This window comes from Bos taurus, chromosome 29, assembly GCF_002263795.3.
Source record: "Bos taurus isolate L1 Dominette 01449 registration number 42190680 breed Hereford chromosome 29, ARS-UCD2.0, whole genome shotgun sequence".
Classification (NCBI taxonomy): Eukaryota; Metazoa; Chordata; class Mammalia; order Artiodactyla; family Bovidae; genus Bos; species Bos taurus.
The window spans coordinates 24,969,802-24,987,606 of NC_037356.1; the positions used below are offsets into that span (position 1 = coordinate 24,969,802).

Here is a 17,805-nt window from a genome sequence, read left to right on the forward strand (position 1 = left end):
CACACATGAGTTTCACCGCTTAAATGTAGGGCTCATTGAATCTGAATGAACTGTTTCCCCCGAGGAGTCCCACTGGGAAATATATGCTCCCCTCAAAGATTCCAAGGGCAATGTAGACGCACAGACTAGTAATCCACCTGCCTTGCTCAGGTGATGATGTTCTAAACTGCCCATTCTGCATGCTGGAAGATGGGCTCAGTATAAGATCTCCGTCCCAACTCATTGTCTGAACAAAATAAACACACAGCGTGCCCCAAGGGAAATGACTGGGCCCTTGAAGCCCATCTACTATGAACCATTCCATGTTTACCCGTGACTCTCCTCACCTGCCCAAGGCAGTCCCCTCCCAAGCCAGGCATTACGATGGAGAGAACAGCACGTTCTGATCACACAGAGCAGATGTGAGGATGGCAGGGTGTTAACATGGGGAACACGGATAGGACTGGGAGTTTTTACTTGGAAGAGGGAGGCTAGGGGACACGCTGCTGCAGGAAAGGAATGGAAATTGTCCGTGAGCTTCAGGAGGCTGGATTATGTCCAGTGATTTAGAAATGGAAGGATAAAAGACTCCATTACCAGGTAAAGCCAGCTAGGTATGGAAGGGCTGCCTCATGAAGGAATAGCTTTTCCATCACAAGAAGTATTCCAGCAGAGGCTGAAAGACAACTCGTCAGTGAATGACAGAAGGGATTCACGGACTGGATAAGGAGTGGGTGTGGTTCCTCCTAACGCTACAATCTGAGCTGCATATCTCACCTGTAACTGTGTGAATGGTAGAGCACCACAGGACAGTCCACCTACTTGCATGAGTAAGGGGAAAGAACTAAGCAACAGATCAAAGAGTCTCATAAATGGCAATTCCTGGACACACACATTTGTGGTCATTTCAAGCGACTGGCTGTAGATAAGCTGAATTCAACCTCATACATGCACAGTGCTGTGTGATGTCTCCACAAGACTATTCACACACATGACACAGCCACGCGTGTGAGTTTCACTTCTTACATGTAAAGACAAGTTATCCCGATTCAGAAAGTTTCCTTAGCAACTAAAACCCTTCGACTTCACACCGAAGAGTGCTTGATTAGCCATGACTGGCTGCACAGTTCTGGTCCCCAAACCCATAGACAGCATCTCAGGCTTTCTGAGCTCTCACTTGGTTGCTGTCCTGATGCACAGGAGACATGGGGAGGAAAAGAAAAAGGACTGAAAAGATCACAGGCTGCCATCCGTCCCTCTGAAATTTAAGTGTTACGTGGAATGGTCTCCGGCTGCCGCCCTCACTTCTCAGATGTAAATTTCACTGAGCCCCTGGGTCTGACATGAATCCACACTCCTCCACAAGACACACGTCTGACCCATGCCAGCTGCTGGATCACTGGCCTGACTCTTTTGATGTGTGCACATATGAACACGATCTGGAATGTGTGTGGAGACCTGAGCAGTCATTAACCCCCATACCCTTCTCCTGAGAGCTGACCCTTTTCCTGCACCATCCAGGTTCTCACATGCAAGGGAGCTAAAACCTGAGAGAGAAGGAAATGTAAAATCAATCCCAAATGTGGGGCCCCAAACCGCTGCAAGATGGATCACTTACAAATGGCTGGAAACTTCTCTGTCTCCTCAACGTGCCCGGCCAGCAAGAGCCAGAGGGAAAGAGCTAAACCTCTTAGATCCTCTGAAATGAACACTCAGAGTTAATGGTCAAACGGGTGGATGAGTCGATCATACGGGCTGCATACCAACTCCACTGCTGTGCCATGGCTATTAAAATGGGGCGGTCACAGATACTTAGTCTAATAAATGGATTTTAAACATGGATTTAGTTTTTAACCCAACCCAGGAAGTGGTATGATATGCAAAGAATAACAAACAGCCGCTGCTCAGTATATGGCTCCCACTCACTTCCCTGATTATAAGTTGCTGGGACGCAGGGCACAGAGCTGGGAACAGGGATAAGCACAGGGAAAGCGGTGGCTCAGAATGCGCTGCAGCAGGAATTCAATTCTGATGCTACTTCTGTGTCTTTAAATGAACACTGTGACGGTATAACGCTAATAAATATTTGTGGAATTAACTGTATGACAACTGCAGATTTTATGTTTTTATATGATATGACATCCTTTAATCATCATTCCTGTCTAGTGGAAGTGTTAGTCGCTCAGTTGTGTCTGACGCTTTGCGACCCTGTGGACTGTAGCCCACCAGGCTCCTCTGTCCATCGAATTCTCCAAGCAAGAATACTGGAGTGGGTTGCCATTCCCTTCTCCAGGGGATCTTCCCGAACTGGGGAATCAAACCCCGGTCTCGCACATTGCAGGCAGATTCCTTAACACCATCTGAATGATTAGGGAAGCCGCTCCTTGCTAGGTTACATTTAAATAAAATTTAGACTTTTGTTTTTGGTAAAAGAAATATGCTGAAATCTTCTTTCCAACTGTCTGAGGATGCTCAGAACAATTTTCAATCAGTGTTTCTAGAAAGGAAATTTGAAAAAAGTCAAAACATTTTAGAGTTCTAACTCTTTTTGGAAAGCAACTCTATCTGAAGACTGAACAAGGAGATTTAAGGTGAAGTGTCCCAAGCCCAGAGCCCCCACATGAGTGGGGTGGAGTATGGCTTAAAGCAGAATTCACCAACAGGTAAAAGACTTTTTATAGTCTGGGAAGGAGGGAATAGTGAGAGAGAGAAGAGGGGGAAAAAAAGGAAGCAGGAAGACGGAAAATCAGTCTGGCTCATCAATCAAAGCAACAGTGAAGCAACTTCACGACGAGCTAGGTTCAGCACTTCCAGCGGTGGTTGCTTGGGAGGCCTCACTTCCCCGAGACAGGGAAGTTCCAGGGCTCTGTACTCACCAGTGAGTTCCTCCAAGGCAGGCTGTCCACTCTTGGTGTAGTGGCTGGGCTCCATGGTCACACCCCCTGAGCTGGATTCGGCAGTAACATTCCCTTCGGTGTCTGTCTGGGACCTTCACACACAAACCAGAGCAGACATACTTGTCACAAGCAGTAACTACCCCATCTGGACCACTGTGCTCTGATCACAACCCCTGTGAGCCCCTCCTTTGGTGAGAAGCTTTAGAACAGAGCAGACCAGCAGACAGATTCTAAATAATTCATCGATGCACATGGAGCGATGTCCCAGAAACAGAGAGAGCCACCGAAGTGTAAAAGATGAAATATTCATCACCCAAATGGAGGGTCTGCAATCCTTCACTGGGGAACGTGTCTCTGCGTCCCCTTTGGGGAGCTAGATCTAGCCAGCGAAAGGCTGGCAAGTACCCGACGGTTTGGATCATTTAACCTGTGCCAAAGAGCCACTTCTAAGTAACCAGCGATGCCAGCAAGCCAAGCATGAAGATGATTCCACTGGCAGCCCCGTGCGCCACCCCCGCCCCCGCTCAGATCCTCCTGACGCGGCTGTCTCTGGAGAGGTGACTGTACAACCGGCCAGGAGTGGGTGCCAAGCAGGTGTGTTTGCCCTCCAGGTCTGATTCAGAGCTCAGATCTCCTGAGATGAAAGGTCTCACTGATCATTATTTCAACACTTGACTGAAATCTGTACTTCCCCAAACCTTCTCCATGCCCTTATTTGTCAAGCAAATCGAGACAATCAAGCAATGTGCTCTAGCCACAATTACCTCTGCTTATTCAGGCGTGCCAGGCAAATATAATTACATTCGGATACATAACCCTGGGTGTAATGTTATTCATTCATCGGCATCCTCAGCTAATTCAACCAGATTTCACTCTCTATGAAAAAGTGTTTGCCAAGAATGTGAATTGCCTAAAACAGACTGTGGGGGAGGTACCGATAAGCCCCACATCATCCATCTACACTCCCCCCAACCTCTGCCTTCCTATTGACGCCATCGGTTCCCCATTCCCATCATCTCTGAATTTAAAGGATTTCCATGCTCTCTGTGTTCCTCTCCTTCTTTTGACCAGAATCCAAGCTTTCATCATCTCTGCCCAGGCCGGTGAACAGGTATATTGCCTCCAGCCATAGAGCTTACAAATGACAGCCAGATATAGAAACCAGCCCACGGATGATTCTTACTGGTCTGCCTAGTATCTTTCAAAGCTTTTGAATTCATGTCCACATTTAAAACTGGAGAGAGGTCACCAAAAAAATCTGGATTTCTGTCCTTTTCTCAGTAAAAGCAAGTCTGGAAGGACTGAGCTCACTTTCTTGCAGGGCGCCACCTGCTGGTGAAAAGTGGTGGCGGTCCCCTTTGGGGAGGCGTGAGGATCCCTTTCCCGGAGTCCCATTCACCCTGAACCACTCAGGGTGCTGCTTCTGTGGTATCACCTCTGCGGGCCCAAGCAGGCACCTGAACTGTGATCTCTGTTTTAGACTGTTTCCAGGTCTTGTCCACCCCCCATTCTATTCTCCACTGACCTCAGTGACCCTGATGTGATCTTTCATCTTTTGATTAAAGGCCTCTAATGGTTTTCTGTTGCCCGCAGAATAAGACCTAAAGTCCTTATTGTGATAGAGGATGCGCTACTTCACAGGATTCTTCCTCCTTCATTTCCAACCCGTCTCCTGGCGCTCCTGCCTTTACACACGGCCCTGCCCTGTGCTCCACCCACATGTGGCTTCTCTCCAGTCCCAGCTCATACCCAGCCCTTCACAATTTTGTCTTTGTAGTCACTGTGCCCTTTGACTGAAGGCTCTTTTCCTCTTTCTTCCTTAGTTTGCTCCTGATCTGCCTTGAAGGCACAGCCCCGGTGTCATCTTGGTTTGGAAGCTTTCCCCAATTCTTGGCCAGCGGATGACTCCACCTCTTGTGCGTTTCTGTTCTCCTGATGTCTACTTATTACAGTAAGATCTAATTAATAAACTTTTCCTCCATTAGATTAAGAGCTCTCTGAAGGCTAAGACTGGCTCTTTTGATGTGGGCATTTAAGAACACTGCTCCAATTCATATGCTAAGCAGGCACTCAGGTAGGGTGTGCTGAATGGATAAATGAGTTTTTAAGTCTAGAAAGATTCCGGGTAAGAGAAGGAGCATTGGACTTGGAGGTCTGAACACGGAGCTGGCTGGAGTCTGCAGTCTTGATAGCCACGTACATCTCAGGAAATCACTGCACCTTGTAGAGAGGCGGGACCCTTATCTGGACATGGGATTACAACAGCGACCTCCCCTGGCTGCTACAAAACTCACAGGTGAAGCCACACAAAAGCACTTAGCGAAGTATAAAGCAACAGAGGTGTCCAGTGTGTCTTCTGAATTGGTAACTATAGCTCATTCCAAGTGATTTTTTTAAAAAAATGATTTATTTTCCTTTTCCTCTTGGTAACATCATTAACATGAGAGGTTCTGCGGGGAGCACTGTTAAGTAATAAACAGTGAGCTGTAAACTTGAGAGAGAGAACCTGGAGCATAAATGGAGTCTAAACCACTTTCTAAAATCCTCTGATCTAGTCCTGTCTCCTCAATTTACAGATGAGGCTCAGCACGAGGGAGTGATTTACAGTCAAGACTATTTCATGGTTAAGTACTGGGTCCCTCTAGGTAGAGAGACTTGGCTATAAGCACGAGCTCTTCTGACTACCAGCTCTTTGACGTAGATCAAGTTATTTAATTATTCTAGGCCTCAGTTTGCTTATCGGAAAAATGGGGATAAAAAAGGTAGCCAGCTCGTGGAGTTGTGAGAACGATCCAATGATCTGGGTTTCTGCACACATGTGGTGCACACTCAGCAGCGGTGCCTGCAGCCAGGTCCCAAGGCCACACAGGGACGCACAAGTGAACAAAAGACCAAGTCAAGCAACCTGACTCCTATCCCAGGGCTCTTCTCTCCAGCCCCTTTCCAGGCTCACCCAGAGGAAAGGCACCTCAGAGGAGGAACAAGGACATCACACGGGGTGAACACAAACTTCAGGGTTCAACACACGGGAGGCTTTCTCCCTCCCATCTGTTGGACTTTAGCTCTTTACCATTAAGAGCTTTTCCTCTCATAGAAAAATCTTGAAATATTAAAAGAAAAAAAATAGAGGTTAAATGGTTTAGAATCTTTCAAATGATTACAGCCAGGAAAAAAAACGGAGAGAGTGGAATTGACCGTGATCAGACTGTCACATATTTTAATTCTGAAAATGCAAATCAAAAATCTGGGAATAGCAGCCTGAATATGCCTGACTTTAAGATTATCCACGTGACCGCAATAATAAAAATTTCACGGCAAGCAATTCAGTTGCCTCCACGATCAGAAAACAGTTGTATAAAAAGTTGAGCATGGAGACCAGTGCTGAATCATTATCTAAGCCTTGGTACCCTTCTCAGGGCTGTTAGCCGAGCTGATGACTTGATTTAATACAAAGATGACCACCTCCCATTTAAAAAGATCTGGTGTGACCCTCCCTGAAGGGGAGAGTGAACAAGGAAAAGGAAACAGCTTCTCGTCAGAAGCCTGACCTTCCCTCACGGGCTGGATGCTGTGGGCTTGACTCTGCAATCAATCGCTTGAACCAGTCTTCCTATCAACTCTTGGCAGGAATGGTAACAGAACTAGAACTCACCTCAGGCAGAGAGAGCAGAAACATCTAATTCACTGCGGAACCATGCAGACTGAGGAAGCGGAAAGTATGGCCATGAGTCTGTGCATATGAACAGGTATGCGAACACACGTGTGAATACATGCATAGGTGCATGCACATTTCATGTGTGAGTGTGTACTTGTGTCCTTATTTACGTGTGACTGACCATGATGTGCACTCACGCCTATGGGTATATGTGTGTGTGTGTGTGTGTGTGTATAAGCTGCGTAGAAGCTGTAAAGGAAGAGCCTGGACTGTGACACTAAACCATTGGTCCCCTCGGTGCTATAAGACGGCTCTTAGTTATCACTCAGCTGTGCAGAGTGGCCCACTGCCTGGCAGGTCTCGAGCACAGGATCAAGCTGAGCACTGTGAACAGGGCTCTGGGACCCCCAAGAGCAGGGCTGGGTGGCTTCCATCTGCCCAGACAGGACTCATCGCAAGAATCAAGCATCACACAGAGACGATGTCCCCCATCCTGTACAGGTGCGTGGTGTAACCAGAGGCTCTCACAGGCCACAACACCCAGAACAACAGCACCGGGCTCCCCGTGGTCTCCTGTGGTCCCCTGGATGTGCCATCAGAGACAGGCAGAGGGACTGACCGTGGAAACACTCAGGCTTGTCACCCCAAATACAACCCAGGTTCTCTGGTCCTTCTAGAACTAGTCCTTCCTTATGGTTACCCTTCTTCCTCATCCTGTTCTCCCCTCTGAAAAATCCCAGCACGTAGCAGGGACTGAAAAAATATTTGAGTTCCCTGGTTGCCTAGTGGTTAGAATTCCGGGCTTTCACGGCTGTGGCCTGGATTTAATCCCTGGTTGGGGAATTCACAATCCACACAGTATAGCCAAAAAATAAAAATAAAAAAAATTTTTTAGAAGAAAAGAAAAAAAAATACATGCAACGGGGTAACAAACTGAGGTTCTGGAAGTTCAAGATGAGCCTCTCTGTGAGAAGTCTCAGTTGCGCAGCAAGGTGGTTTTGTGTTTCATCGTTTAGAGTACATTCAGGATGCTTTAGGACTGACCTCGGAGCCTGTCAAGTGAAACCAAACCACCCTCCTAGCTATTGTTCAGGCTGCTTCTGCCAAGTCCCTGGGTCCCCGTGTGCCTGGGCCACTCCTCTGCATCTTAGGATCACTCACATTTTCCTTCCTATCTTTAGCTTTCTAACCTACCCCCACGCCCCGGCCACACTGAATTAACTGTCCCTCAAGCACACCACATATGTCTCTATCAGGAGCTGATCACGGGGCCCCTGAGCTGTCAGCCTCAATGTTCCCGGAAGACCCCTGCCCCCGAAGACCCCTTGCCCAGGGCTGGGCAGGGCCGGGGAGGGGGGCAGCTGCTCCTACCTGTACAGGAAAGGCGCCACGGTGGCAGTGTTGGGGTGGCTGTATTGCTGCTGGGGCTGAGGTAGCTGGACACTGACAGTATTGCTTCCTGTGGTCTGGGTGGTCCCCACGGACGCACTGACAGTCTGGCTGCTGATGCTGTGGTTCAGGCCGGTCCCTCCGGGGCCTTTTCCTTCCGAGGATGCCAGGCTGGAGGAGGAGCTGGAGTGCCTGCCGTCCAGCGGGGGCTTCTGCTGGGGGAGCCCCGAGCTCGGCTTCCCACCCCGGGCTCGCTCCCCGTCCTTGGAAGGCGTGGGGGCACTTGGGGATTTCCCAGGCACGCTCTTCATCCCTGGTTTTGGTATCCCGCTGTGGGAAGGGGCCGGGGCCTCCTTCTTGGCACTGTTGAGCTTCCCCCCTTTGGGGATGAAGCTGGCGATCTTGGAGGACTTTTTGGGCATCTCGGTCAGGGCGGCCCCGCTGGGGTCTTCTCTCGGCCCCTCTCTGAGGTCCGGCCTCTCTGTCACCGAGGCTCTCTTGGTGAGGTCCTTGCTTTTCTCCTTCTCACGCTGTTGTTTCTCCTTTTCCTTCTCACTGCCTTTCGGGGAGCTCTTCTTGTTGGTCAGCGCCCGGCTGAAAGTCCTCTGGGCGATGCCCTTGAGGGCGATCTTGGGGCTGTTGGACGGGGGACCGGCCGCGGACAGCGGGCGTCCGCCCGCCTCCATCTCTTCGCTCTCCTCGAAGCTGGGCAGGATCTCCAGCCGCTCGCAGCTCGTGTCCCGCGACCCCGGGCCCTCGCCCGCCTTGGAAGCCCCCTTGCTGTTGAAAAGTTTTAGTTTTTCCAGCATGGACCTCTGATTGTTGGGGGCCGGCTTCAGGGCTTCAGGGGCGGGCCGGGGGGGCTCCGGCGTGGGCGGCTTGACGGAGAGCGCGGCGGCCGCGGCGCTGTGCTTCACGCTGACCGACTTGCTGCGCCAGGGCTTGGAGGCCGAGCCGGGCTGGGGGATGGCCGAGGAGGCGCCGCAGCTAGCAGGGCCACACCCGCCGCCTCCCTCCAAAGCAGCGGGCGCATCTTCGCTCATTGCGGGGTGGGAGGATGCAGGGCTCGCCAAAGGCTCTGCGGAGACGGGGAAGAGAGGGAGACCTGAGTTACATGCATGGACCTGCACTCATCACGAGAGGGCGTCGGCCACGGCTGGGCGGCCGATCGCTCCAACCCGGATGCCACGCAGCTCCACTACCTGTGTCTCAATTTAAATTCCACCTTGACTTTCTCCCACGCTCCATCAAGCACTGTTCACATCCCCTCCTCCCCCCCTCCCCCCCACCCACCCCCCACATTTTGGCATATGCTATGTGAATGCACACCGACCTTAACATCCACATGCATGTGGCACAATTAAGCACACACTTCATGGGAAAACAAACAAAAATCCACACCACCACTGATTGTGCGGGAATGGTACAAGAAATATCTCCTGTCTTGAATGATTCAACCCATAACCCCGTTATCCAACTAAAGGGAAACAATGGAGGATTATCCAACTTTAAGAAAACAATGTATCAGAGACAAACAATGGAGGATTATCCAACTTTAAGTAAACAATGTACCAGAGACATTAACACAGAACAGATTCCAAAAAAAAAAAAAATCCAGAAAAAAGAGAAACCAAGGATAATCTTGACAGACGTAATTACCCACAGAAATTGCTAAATCCCATCAAAGCATATACGTTTTCCCTATGTTGGCACTTTTAAAAGAGTTACCAATGTGGTGCAGGCTGGAGTTTAAAAAAAGGCTTTCGAGCTTAAGAGTATGAACTGAGCACGAGGCTTCACCGTCAGCAGGAAAACACGCAGGTTATCTCAAAGTCAAGGCTTCCCCCTTGGCACACAGGGTGTAGTTTCCCAGCCAGCCCCTTTTCTCAGAAAAGCCTCAAAACATTTCCAAATTGGAACTGGAATTATTCGGAGAGGGGCAGGTTCCAAACTGGCACTCTGCTAGGCACCGAGGCAGCCTAGATTGATGACCTGAACGTCAGAGCTCCCTTGCTCAGGCAGCAGGCAAAGCCACACAGGGCCATCCTCCACGTAGGGACAGCTGTCAGAGGGAAGGGGGCCGGGACACAGCTGTGAGCCCATCCCCGCGCCCACCCACGACCACGCCTGCCCAGCGCAGACAGGGTGCAGCACCTCGGCCCCCAAAGAGCCCGTCCCGGCACTTGCAAAGTCACAGGGACACGACTTACCCGGCCGCAGTCACTTTCTCCCGCAACGATTCCCTAAGAAAACTTCTCCAACGCGAGAGGCTGTCCTTCCGATTGTCACAAGTGTTTTCGGTTAAACTGCTCATGTTTCTAATTAACTTTTGTCATCCGCAACTGCTCCAGTGCCCAGAAGCCTGGCGGGATTAACGGCTGCTTCTTCTGCTCTTTTTTTTTTTTTTCCCCCTTTTTAAATACCTACGTTCCACCGCCTTCGAGCAGCAGAGTAAACTGTGTATAAGAGCGGCTTTTTATGATTTAAAAGTCAACGGCCGCCAAAGCCGAGCGAAGGCAGCCCCTTGTGGGACACGAGCCGGGAGCACTCCCGGCAGACGAACTGGCCTCCCTTCCCTCTCAGCTGCTCCGGGGGAGGGGGGGCGGTGCGGCGGGAAGCCGCAGCTCCGGGGTGATCCAACGCAGACCTCCCAATGTTTTAAAACACATACATCTTCCTGACTTCCCGGGGATTCGGGTTTGGAGCAGGGGCTGCTGTGCGATCCTCCCTTACAAAACGCACGGCGCATTGCTGGATCTTTTCCTGGGGAGAGCTTGGGGACTGGCTGGGAAACAGGCTTGCGGAACCCACCCACACCGCCAGCCCCTCGGAGGGTCTCCTCGGGTGGGACACGCTGCTCATGGAGGGCCTCCTGGCCTCAGGAGGTATCGTGCTAGGCACTCTGAGAAGAGGGGCTCACTGCCCCCGTCTGAAGAATGGGGAGACTGAGGCTTGGAGAGGGCTATGACTGACCCTCCATCACACCACAGGAGATGGTCCAGTGTGGGATTTGGGCTCAGGTCTCGCGACACAGTGCTCTTTGGGACTGCATCCCAGCTACCTCCCGCGATAAAGAACACTAAATGACAGCCACTTAGATGACCAGAGGACTTCAGGGCATCTACCTCATCTACTGCTTGAGTATATTCACGACATCCATGGTGGGGGACAAACCAGCCCAGCCACTGGATAGGAGGCAGCCTATGCCACGGAGGCCAGCTCTCTGGAGGGCAGCAGTGACCCTCCAATCGCGAGTTCTACCCTCTCAGGACTGCTGTCCTTCCCTTTACTTGGGCTCAGATCTGAGGCAGAAATATTCATTCATTCGTGCATTCAGTATATTCATTCATACATTCAGTAAATTCATTGATATCAACATTCAAAGATGGGTCGTCCCTGGTGGCCCAGTAGTTAAGAATCCCTCTGCCAATGCAGGGGACACGGGTTCCCTCCGTGGTCTGGGAACTACGATCCCACATGCGGCGGGGCAACTAAACTTGAGCCACAGCTAGAGAGCCCTCCTGCCGCACTTCTGAAGCCCCCATGCCCCAGGGTTTGTGCTCCGCAACATAAGAGGACACTGCAATGAGCAGCCCGCACATCGCAGCTAGAGAGTAGCCCCCGTTTGCCACAACCAGAGAAAGCCCAAGGACAGCAATGAAGAGCCCACGTGTCACAACGGAGACCCACGGCAGCCAAAATAATTATTTTTAAAAAATTAAAAACAAATCTAATGAGTGCCTAGTATATGCCACACGTTTTTCTAGGCACTGGGATACATCAATGACAACGCGGAGATCCCTGCCTTCATGGATGTTACACTCTAGCGGGGAGGAACAGATAATTCATATAATCAATACATACATTTTATCACTTGGTAGAAAAGAAGTCCCAGAGAAAAGGGTTTTGAGTGGGGCATGGGAGATTGCAACAATGTCCTTATAGGAGCTACAGCAAATCGGGATCAGAGGTTTGCTCTTCTTTTCTAAAGAAGTTTCAGAACTACTCCCTACTGAGCAGAAGCACATGCATCACTGTGACTTCTCTGCTCCCACACATTCCCTGGAACTCTTACAAAGCTCGCCTGAAATAATTTGGACAAGAATGCCCCTGCCTAGCATTTCTGTGTAATTTTAAATCTTAACATGCACAGCTAGCAATCAGTTGTTACGAACCAGTTAGAGACTGATCCAGAGTTAACCAAACACCTGACTTGTCTAAGAGAAATGTGTAGGCCAATCAAAGACGTGTGTTTCCTTCAGGAAGGCTGCCAGGTGCAAGAAGGGGCTCACATGACGGATGCATCGTCACTTCCCAGGCTGTCCCCAGATGGCTCCCAGAAACTCCTGTCTTTCAAACCCCAGCTCAATGCCTTCATCCTTTGTCAAGCTCCCTGAGACCCTCGGGCTGAATGAACTACCGGTTCATTGCATCATCACCTGGTATTTTTACCTACTCTGCTTCTCCAGGACACTGTCCAAACTTCCCTTTTTATAAAAGCATTTGGAGGGCCACCTACTTACACCAGGCACTGGGAATATAGCCCCTGGCCTTTAGGAACTCACTGTTCAAAGAGGCAGCAGACCTCAAAACAGAGCACAGAAGCAATGTCAAGGCTGTAGAGGGCGGCACATAGTTCCGGGAGACCCGAGGATTGGGATCTCCTGATTCTCCCCAGAGACTCTGGGAGAGCTTCATGGAGGAGGCGCTATGGGTTTGCTTGTTCCCCTGGTCTGTGAATCCCTCCAGAGCAGAGACCTGCCCCCATACATCCTTGTTTCCCTAAGCCTGCCAGAGCATAGAAAATACTAAATGGTTTCTGAATTGTTGGTGGGTAATTGTAACATTTGCAAGTCACACTTAAGGCAAGAGAGACTCAAAATCTGTGATCAGTCATTAGGGTTTTATTACAACCTTTCAGTCCAAACTAAGGATTAGGACTCAGAGCTTCAGAATTTCCACTTGGCATTTTGCCTGGGTTCCCCTTGTTATAGGATCTTGGGGACATTTCAAGGCTGCTCATTATAGCTGTAAGACATAGTCCGAGGGGATGGTTCTGAATTTGGTTTCTGGAACAGAAGTTCCCTGAGTAGGGCTACTGGGCACCAGAGCACCATCAGACCATCAATACTTTAGAATTAGGTCACAGCCAGTTGCTGCTGTTGTTCAGTCGCTCAGTCGTGTCCGGCGTTTTGTGACCCCGTGGACAGCAGTATGCCAGACTGCCCTGTCCTTCACCATCTCTTCCCCTAAACACTGAAGGGGCTCCAGGTCATGAGTGGTCTTGTGCAGGTGAACTGGACACATTTCTGTCATTCCTGGGGTATCACACCTGTGACCTCAGACCTTGGCTGAGGTGGAAAGCAGCCATTTCTAACACTAGGCTTCTGTGATTCCTACCAGGCTTCTGAGTGTGTGAGATAAATGCAGGAGAGGCCCGGGGAGGCAGGCAAAGTGGCCAGTGTGATACCAGCTGAGGTATACCACTCCGCCCCTCCATCCCCCATTTGTAAGAGAGTAGGCTTTTCTCTAGAGTCCTTTCAGCTCTGCTTCCATTTGAATCTCAGTGAGTCTCCAAGAGGCCTGGAGAGGCTGGGCCCCAAGAACACAGCTAGGCTCACTTGCTAAGTTCTATGGTTACCGCCTGCTATGACATACAGGTGTGTCTTTAACTTCAATCATTTCCCTTACCAGTAAATGCAGAAAATGGGCCAGGTCAAGGTATACTCAAACTTTTATTTATTTTGGCCATGTGGCATGCAGGATCTTAGTGTCCTGACCAGGTATCAAACCCACGCCCCTGTGCCCTGGACCACTGGACCGCCAGGAAAGGCCCAAGAAATACTCAACCTTGGATGAGCTGCTAGTGAATTAAAATCTGGTGTTCCAGGAAGACAAATGAGGGAGAGAGAGGGTGGGGTGAGTCCTTTAAAATTAAGAACACTTCTCTCTCTAATAACTCTAGAGAGAGAAAGGAAGAAAGCATGAAAGAAATGCTCTGACCACCAGCATTCTCCCAACAATGGTATGTGGTCCACGGAAGGAAGTGAGATGAACACTTCTGATGACACATGGATTCACATGTTTATATTTTAAAAGTTACCTATTTATCTGCTGCATATCATAAAAGACAAGCAGTTCACATATAAATCAGCAGTTTCATGGGACGGTTCAGACGCAGATTTAATTTGAGTTGATTTAAGGAAACTATGAAACAAATAAAAACACAAGCAGTTTACTGATTTGGCAAGACTCGCACAGCAAGCTTGTGAAAGACTAAAGTTGGGGAAACACTGCTTCATTAAATCAGAAATACTGATTTTATATGTAAAATATATAACTATTTTTAAAATATTTATTTCATACTCAATCTATTCTTTTGATAAATGCAATCAATCAAAAGGAAAGTGAAGTCGCTCAGTGGTGTCCAACTCTTTGCGACCCCATGGACTGTAGCCCTACCAGGCTCCTCCGTCCATGGTATTTTCCAGGCAAGAATACTGGGGTGGGTTGCCACTGTCTTCTTCAGGAGATCTTCCCGACTCAGGGATTGAACCCGGGTCTCCTGCATTATAGGCAGATGCTTTACCGTCTGAGCCACAGGGCGGAAGGCCCCAAAAAGGACTAGGTTTAAAACTAATCTGAAATGGCTACTGTTAGAGCTTTATTTATTTATATGTATTTGTTTAGCATGACATTTTGCTGGGAATTGGTCAGATCTGGGAACATAATCAGGTCTTTGTGCCAAAAGTAATTCTAAGGATAATGGTCTTAAGTTTCAGACTACTAAATATAATAAGAACAATACATTACATCATGCCCAATAAACATCCCAAATATCCATATGCAAAATTCCATGACTTATTATATGTACTAGATGTTGGTAAATTCTGCCCTAGTTTGTATTTTATGTTTTGCTACACCAGGTCTGAGTTGCAGCAGAACTCTTTGTTGAGGCATGTGGGATCCAGTTCCCTGACCAGGGATCGAACCCAGGCCCCCTACATTAGGAGCATGGAGTCTTAGCCACTGGACCAGCAAGGAAGTCCCCTAGTTTGCACTTGGAATGCTGATCACAGGGCCCCCGAACAGAGTTTGTGAACCACGCCCCGTGGTCTGATCTCAGCTTTAAAAGGCCAGCTCACCAGGTTCACCCACCACCAACTGACAAACCACCGCAAAAAGGAAAAGTCTCATTTGAAATGCTGCAGAAACAGGAGGGCTTTGAAGAAGAGAAAAGGCTTTTTGAAGAAAAGAGTTTAAGGAGAGCATTAATCCTCCTGTGGGTAAGGGAAAATTTGGTTTTTCTGGCAACCAGCCTTTAACCTCCCCTGACAGTAACCAAAACACTTTCTAAATGAAAATACTGTCCAAGGCAGATAAACAAGTATTTCTTCCTCTCTTCCTCCACGAGGACCAGCAGTGGCCCCTGGTCCCTTCTGTCCCCAGCTTCCTAGTTAGGGAGATGTTGGTGGTCTGGCTGGGGCAACAGGCACCCAGGGAGCACAATCTAGGTCAGCTGATCTTAGTTCCTGTCACCCTACTGTGATTTTAAACCTGCTCAGAGGTTGGGTCTAGCCTGAATCTTCAGGAAAAGGTCTGACCATTGGGCCTATAATTTTGGGCCTATACATTGGGCCTATACAATTTCCTATAATTTGTTAAGATGTCAGTGTTGAGTATACAAATTTGTTAGGATAACTGAAACCAGTTTTGTTTGTTTGCTAGTTTGTTGTTAAGTGCATGGACTCTAGCCACACAGGCTGGAGATTACTTTCAGAGTTGCTCTTGTTAGTTTCTCTACAACCATGTTAGCCACCAGACCACAGAGGGACACGTAAGTGGATCTTGCTCAATCCACCTAGTGGTTCTGCAGGATTTCTGTAGCCTGGCCTGAGAAGCCTTCTCAATACTGCTGTAATCAATGTCTAATATTAAAGGCATGGGCTCAAATATAGTTTCTCTCCAACTCCTCCCTGGAGAGGAGCCTTGGAGGTACAGAAAGATGGAGAAAGGGGTCAAGAGAATTGCCAACAAAAGTGGTCAGAGAGGGGAAAGGCATGGAGTAGAAGGAGCTGGGCTCTGAATCCATATTTTCTAAGGATCATTTTGTGTCTATAATTCCACAGGCTCCCAACATCCAAGTTAGAATAAGAATGATGATTTATATAAACAAATATTTTATTTAAAGTTGCTCTGTTAAGTTAGTCCCTAATAAAAATCCCAATGATGTTTTTGTTGAAATAGAAAAATCCATACAAAAATTCATGTGGAATCTCAAGGGACTCTGAGTAGACAAAGTAATTCTGAAAAAGAACGAAGTTGGAGGTCTCATACTTTCTGATTTCAAGCCTTTCTACAAAGCCATCACTGCAATACTGACAAAGGCAATCATATAGACCAATGGACAAGAGCCACCAGACACAAACCTTTGCGTATACGGTCAAATAATTTTCAAGAATATTCAATGGGGTAAAGGTCATCTTTTCAACATATTTTCTGGGAAAACTAGATGTTCACATGCAAAAAAATGAAGCTAGGTTCATACCTTATACCATATTAAAAAATTAACCTAAGATGGATCAGACTTAAATGTATGAGTTAAAACTATAAAACTCTTACGGGAAAAACACAGGGCAAAAACTTCATGACACTAATTTTGGCAGTGATTTCTTGGATATGACACAAAAAGCAGGAGCAAAAAAACAAGTAAGCTGAACTTCATCAAAGTTAAAAAAAACTTTTCTGCATTAAAGGACATAATCAACAGAATGCAAAAACAACCTATGAGTGGTAATAACTGCAAATCATACATCGGATATCCAGAATATATAGAGAACTCATATAACTCAACAACAACATGATATAAAAATGGGTAAAGGACTTAAACAGACATTTCTCCAAAGAATATATACGATTGACCAATACACACACAGAAAGATGTTCAACATCACTAGTCGTCGGGGAACACAAACCAAAACCACAGGAGGATACCACTCCATACCAATTAAGATGGCTATTATTTTTTTAAAAAAGAAAACAGCAAGTGTTTCTGAGGATGCTGAGAAATTGGAACTCTCGTGCATTACTGTGAGAACGGAAGATTGTGCAGCCATTGTAGAAAACACAATGGCAGTTCCTCAAAAAATTAAACATAGAATATGTCCTACCAGTTCCACTCCTGAGTATATACCTGAACGAGGTGAAAGGAGGAACTTAAACAGACATTTGTACACCCAGGTTCCTAGCAACATTATTCACAATAGTCAAAAGGCAGAAGCAACCCAAATGTCTATCAATGCATAAACAATGGATACTGTTTGGATGAATGAATGAATCATCTAAGTGTGAGATATATCAATGTCTCTTTCTTTATACACACACACACACACACATACAATGGAGTATTAAATTCAGCCTTCAAAAGGAAGGAAATTCTGACACCTGCAATAATAGGGATGTCCCTTCCATTAGGAAGCTTCTACAAGCCCCTTATCCTTATCCATCAGAAGGCAGACAGAATGGAAACCACAATTACAGAAAACTAACCAAACTGATCACTTGGATCACAGCCTTGTCTAACTCAGTGAAACTATGAGCCAGGCTGTGCAGGGCCACCCAAGACAGATGGGTCATGGTGAAGAGTTCTGACAAAATGTGGTCCACTGGAGAAGGGAATGGCAAACCACTTCAGTATTCTTGCCTTGAGAACCCCATGAACAGTATGAAAAGGCAAAATGATATGACACTGAAAGATGAACTCCCCAGGTTGGTAGGTGCTCAATATGCTACTGGAGAAGATTAGAGAAATAGCTCCAGAAAGAATGAAGAGATAGAGCCAAAGCAAAAACAACCACAAGCTGTGGATGTGACTGGTAATGAAAG

General features: G+C 47.9%; 1 protein-coding gene across 7 annotated transcripts in view; it reads right to left on the minus strand.

Annotated features, from left to right (window-relative positions):
- Positions 1-17,805, minus strand: part of NAV2 (neuron navigator 2) — a 423,973-nt gene that overhangs the window by 168,782 nt on the left and 237,386 nt on the right. For all 7 annotated transcript variants that reach the window (XM_002699081.7, XM_059883049.1, XM_010820889.4 and 4 more), the window contains 2 exons: positions 7,903-8,998; positions 2,856-2,968 (listed from right to left, as the gene is read on the minus strand). In XM_002699081.7, coding sequence (XP_002699127.1) covers positions 2,856-2,968; positions 7,903-8,998 — 1,209 coding nt within the window. The remainder of the gene's footprint in view (positions 1-2,855; positions 2,969-7,902; positions 8,999-17,805) is intronic.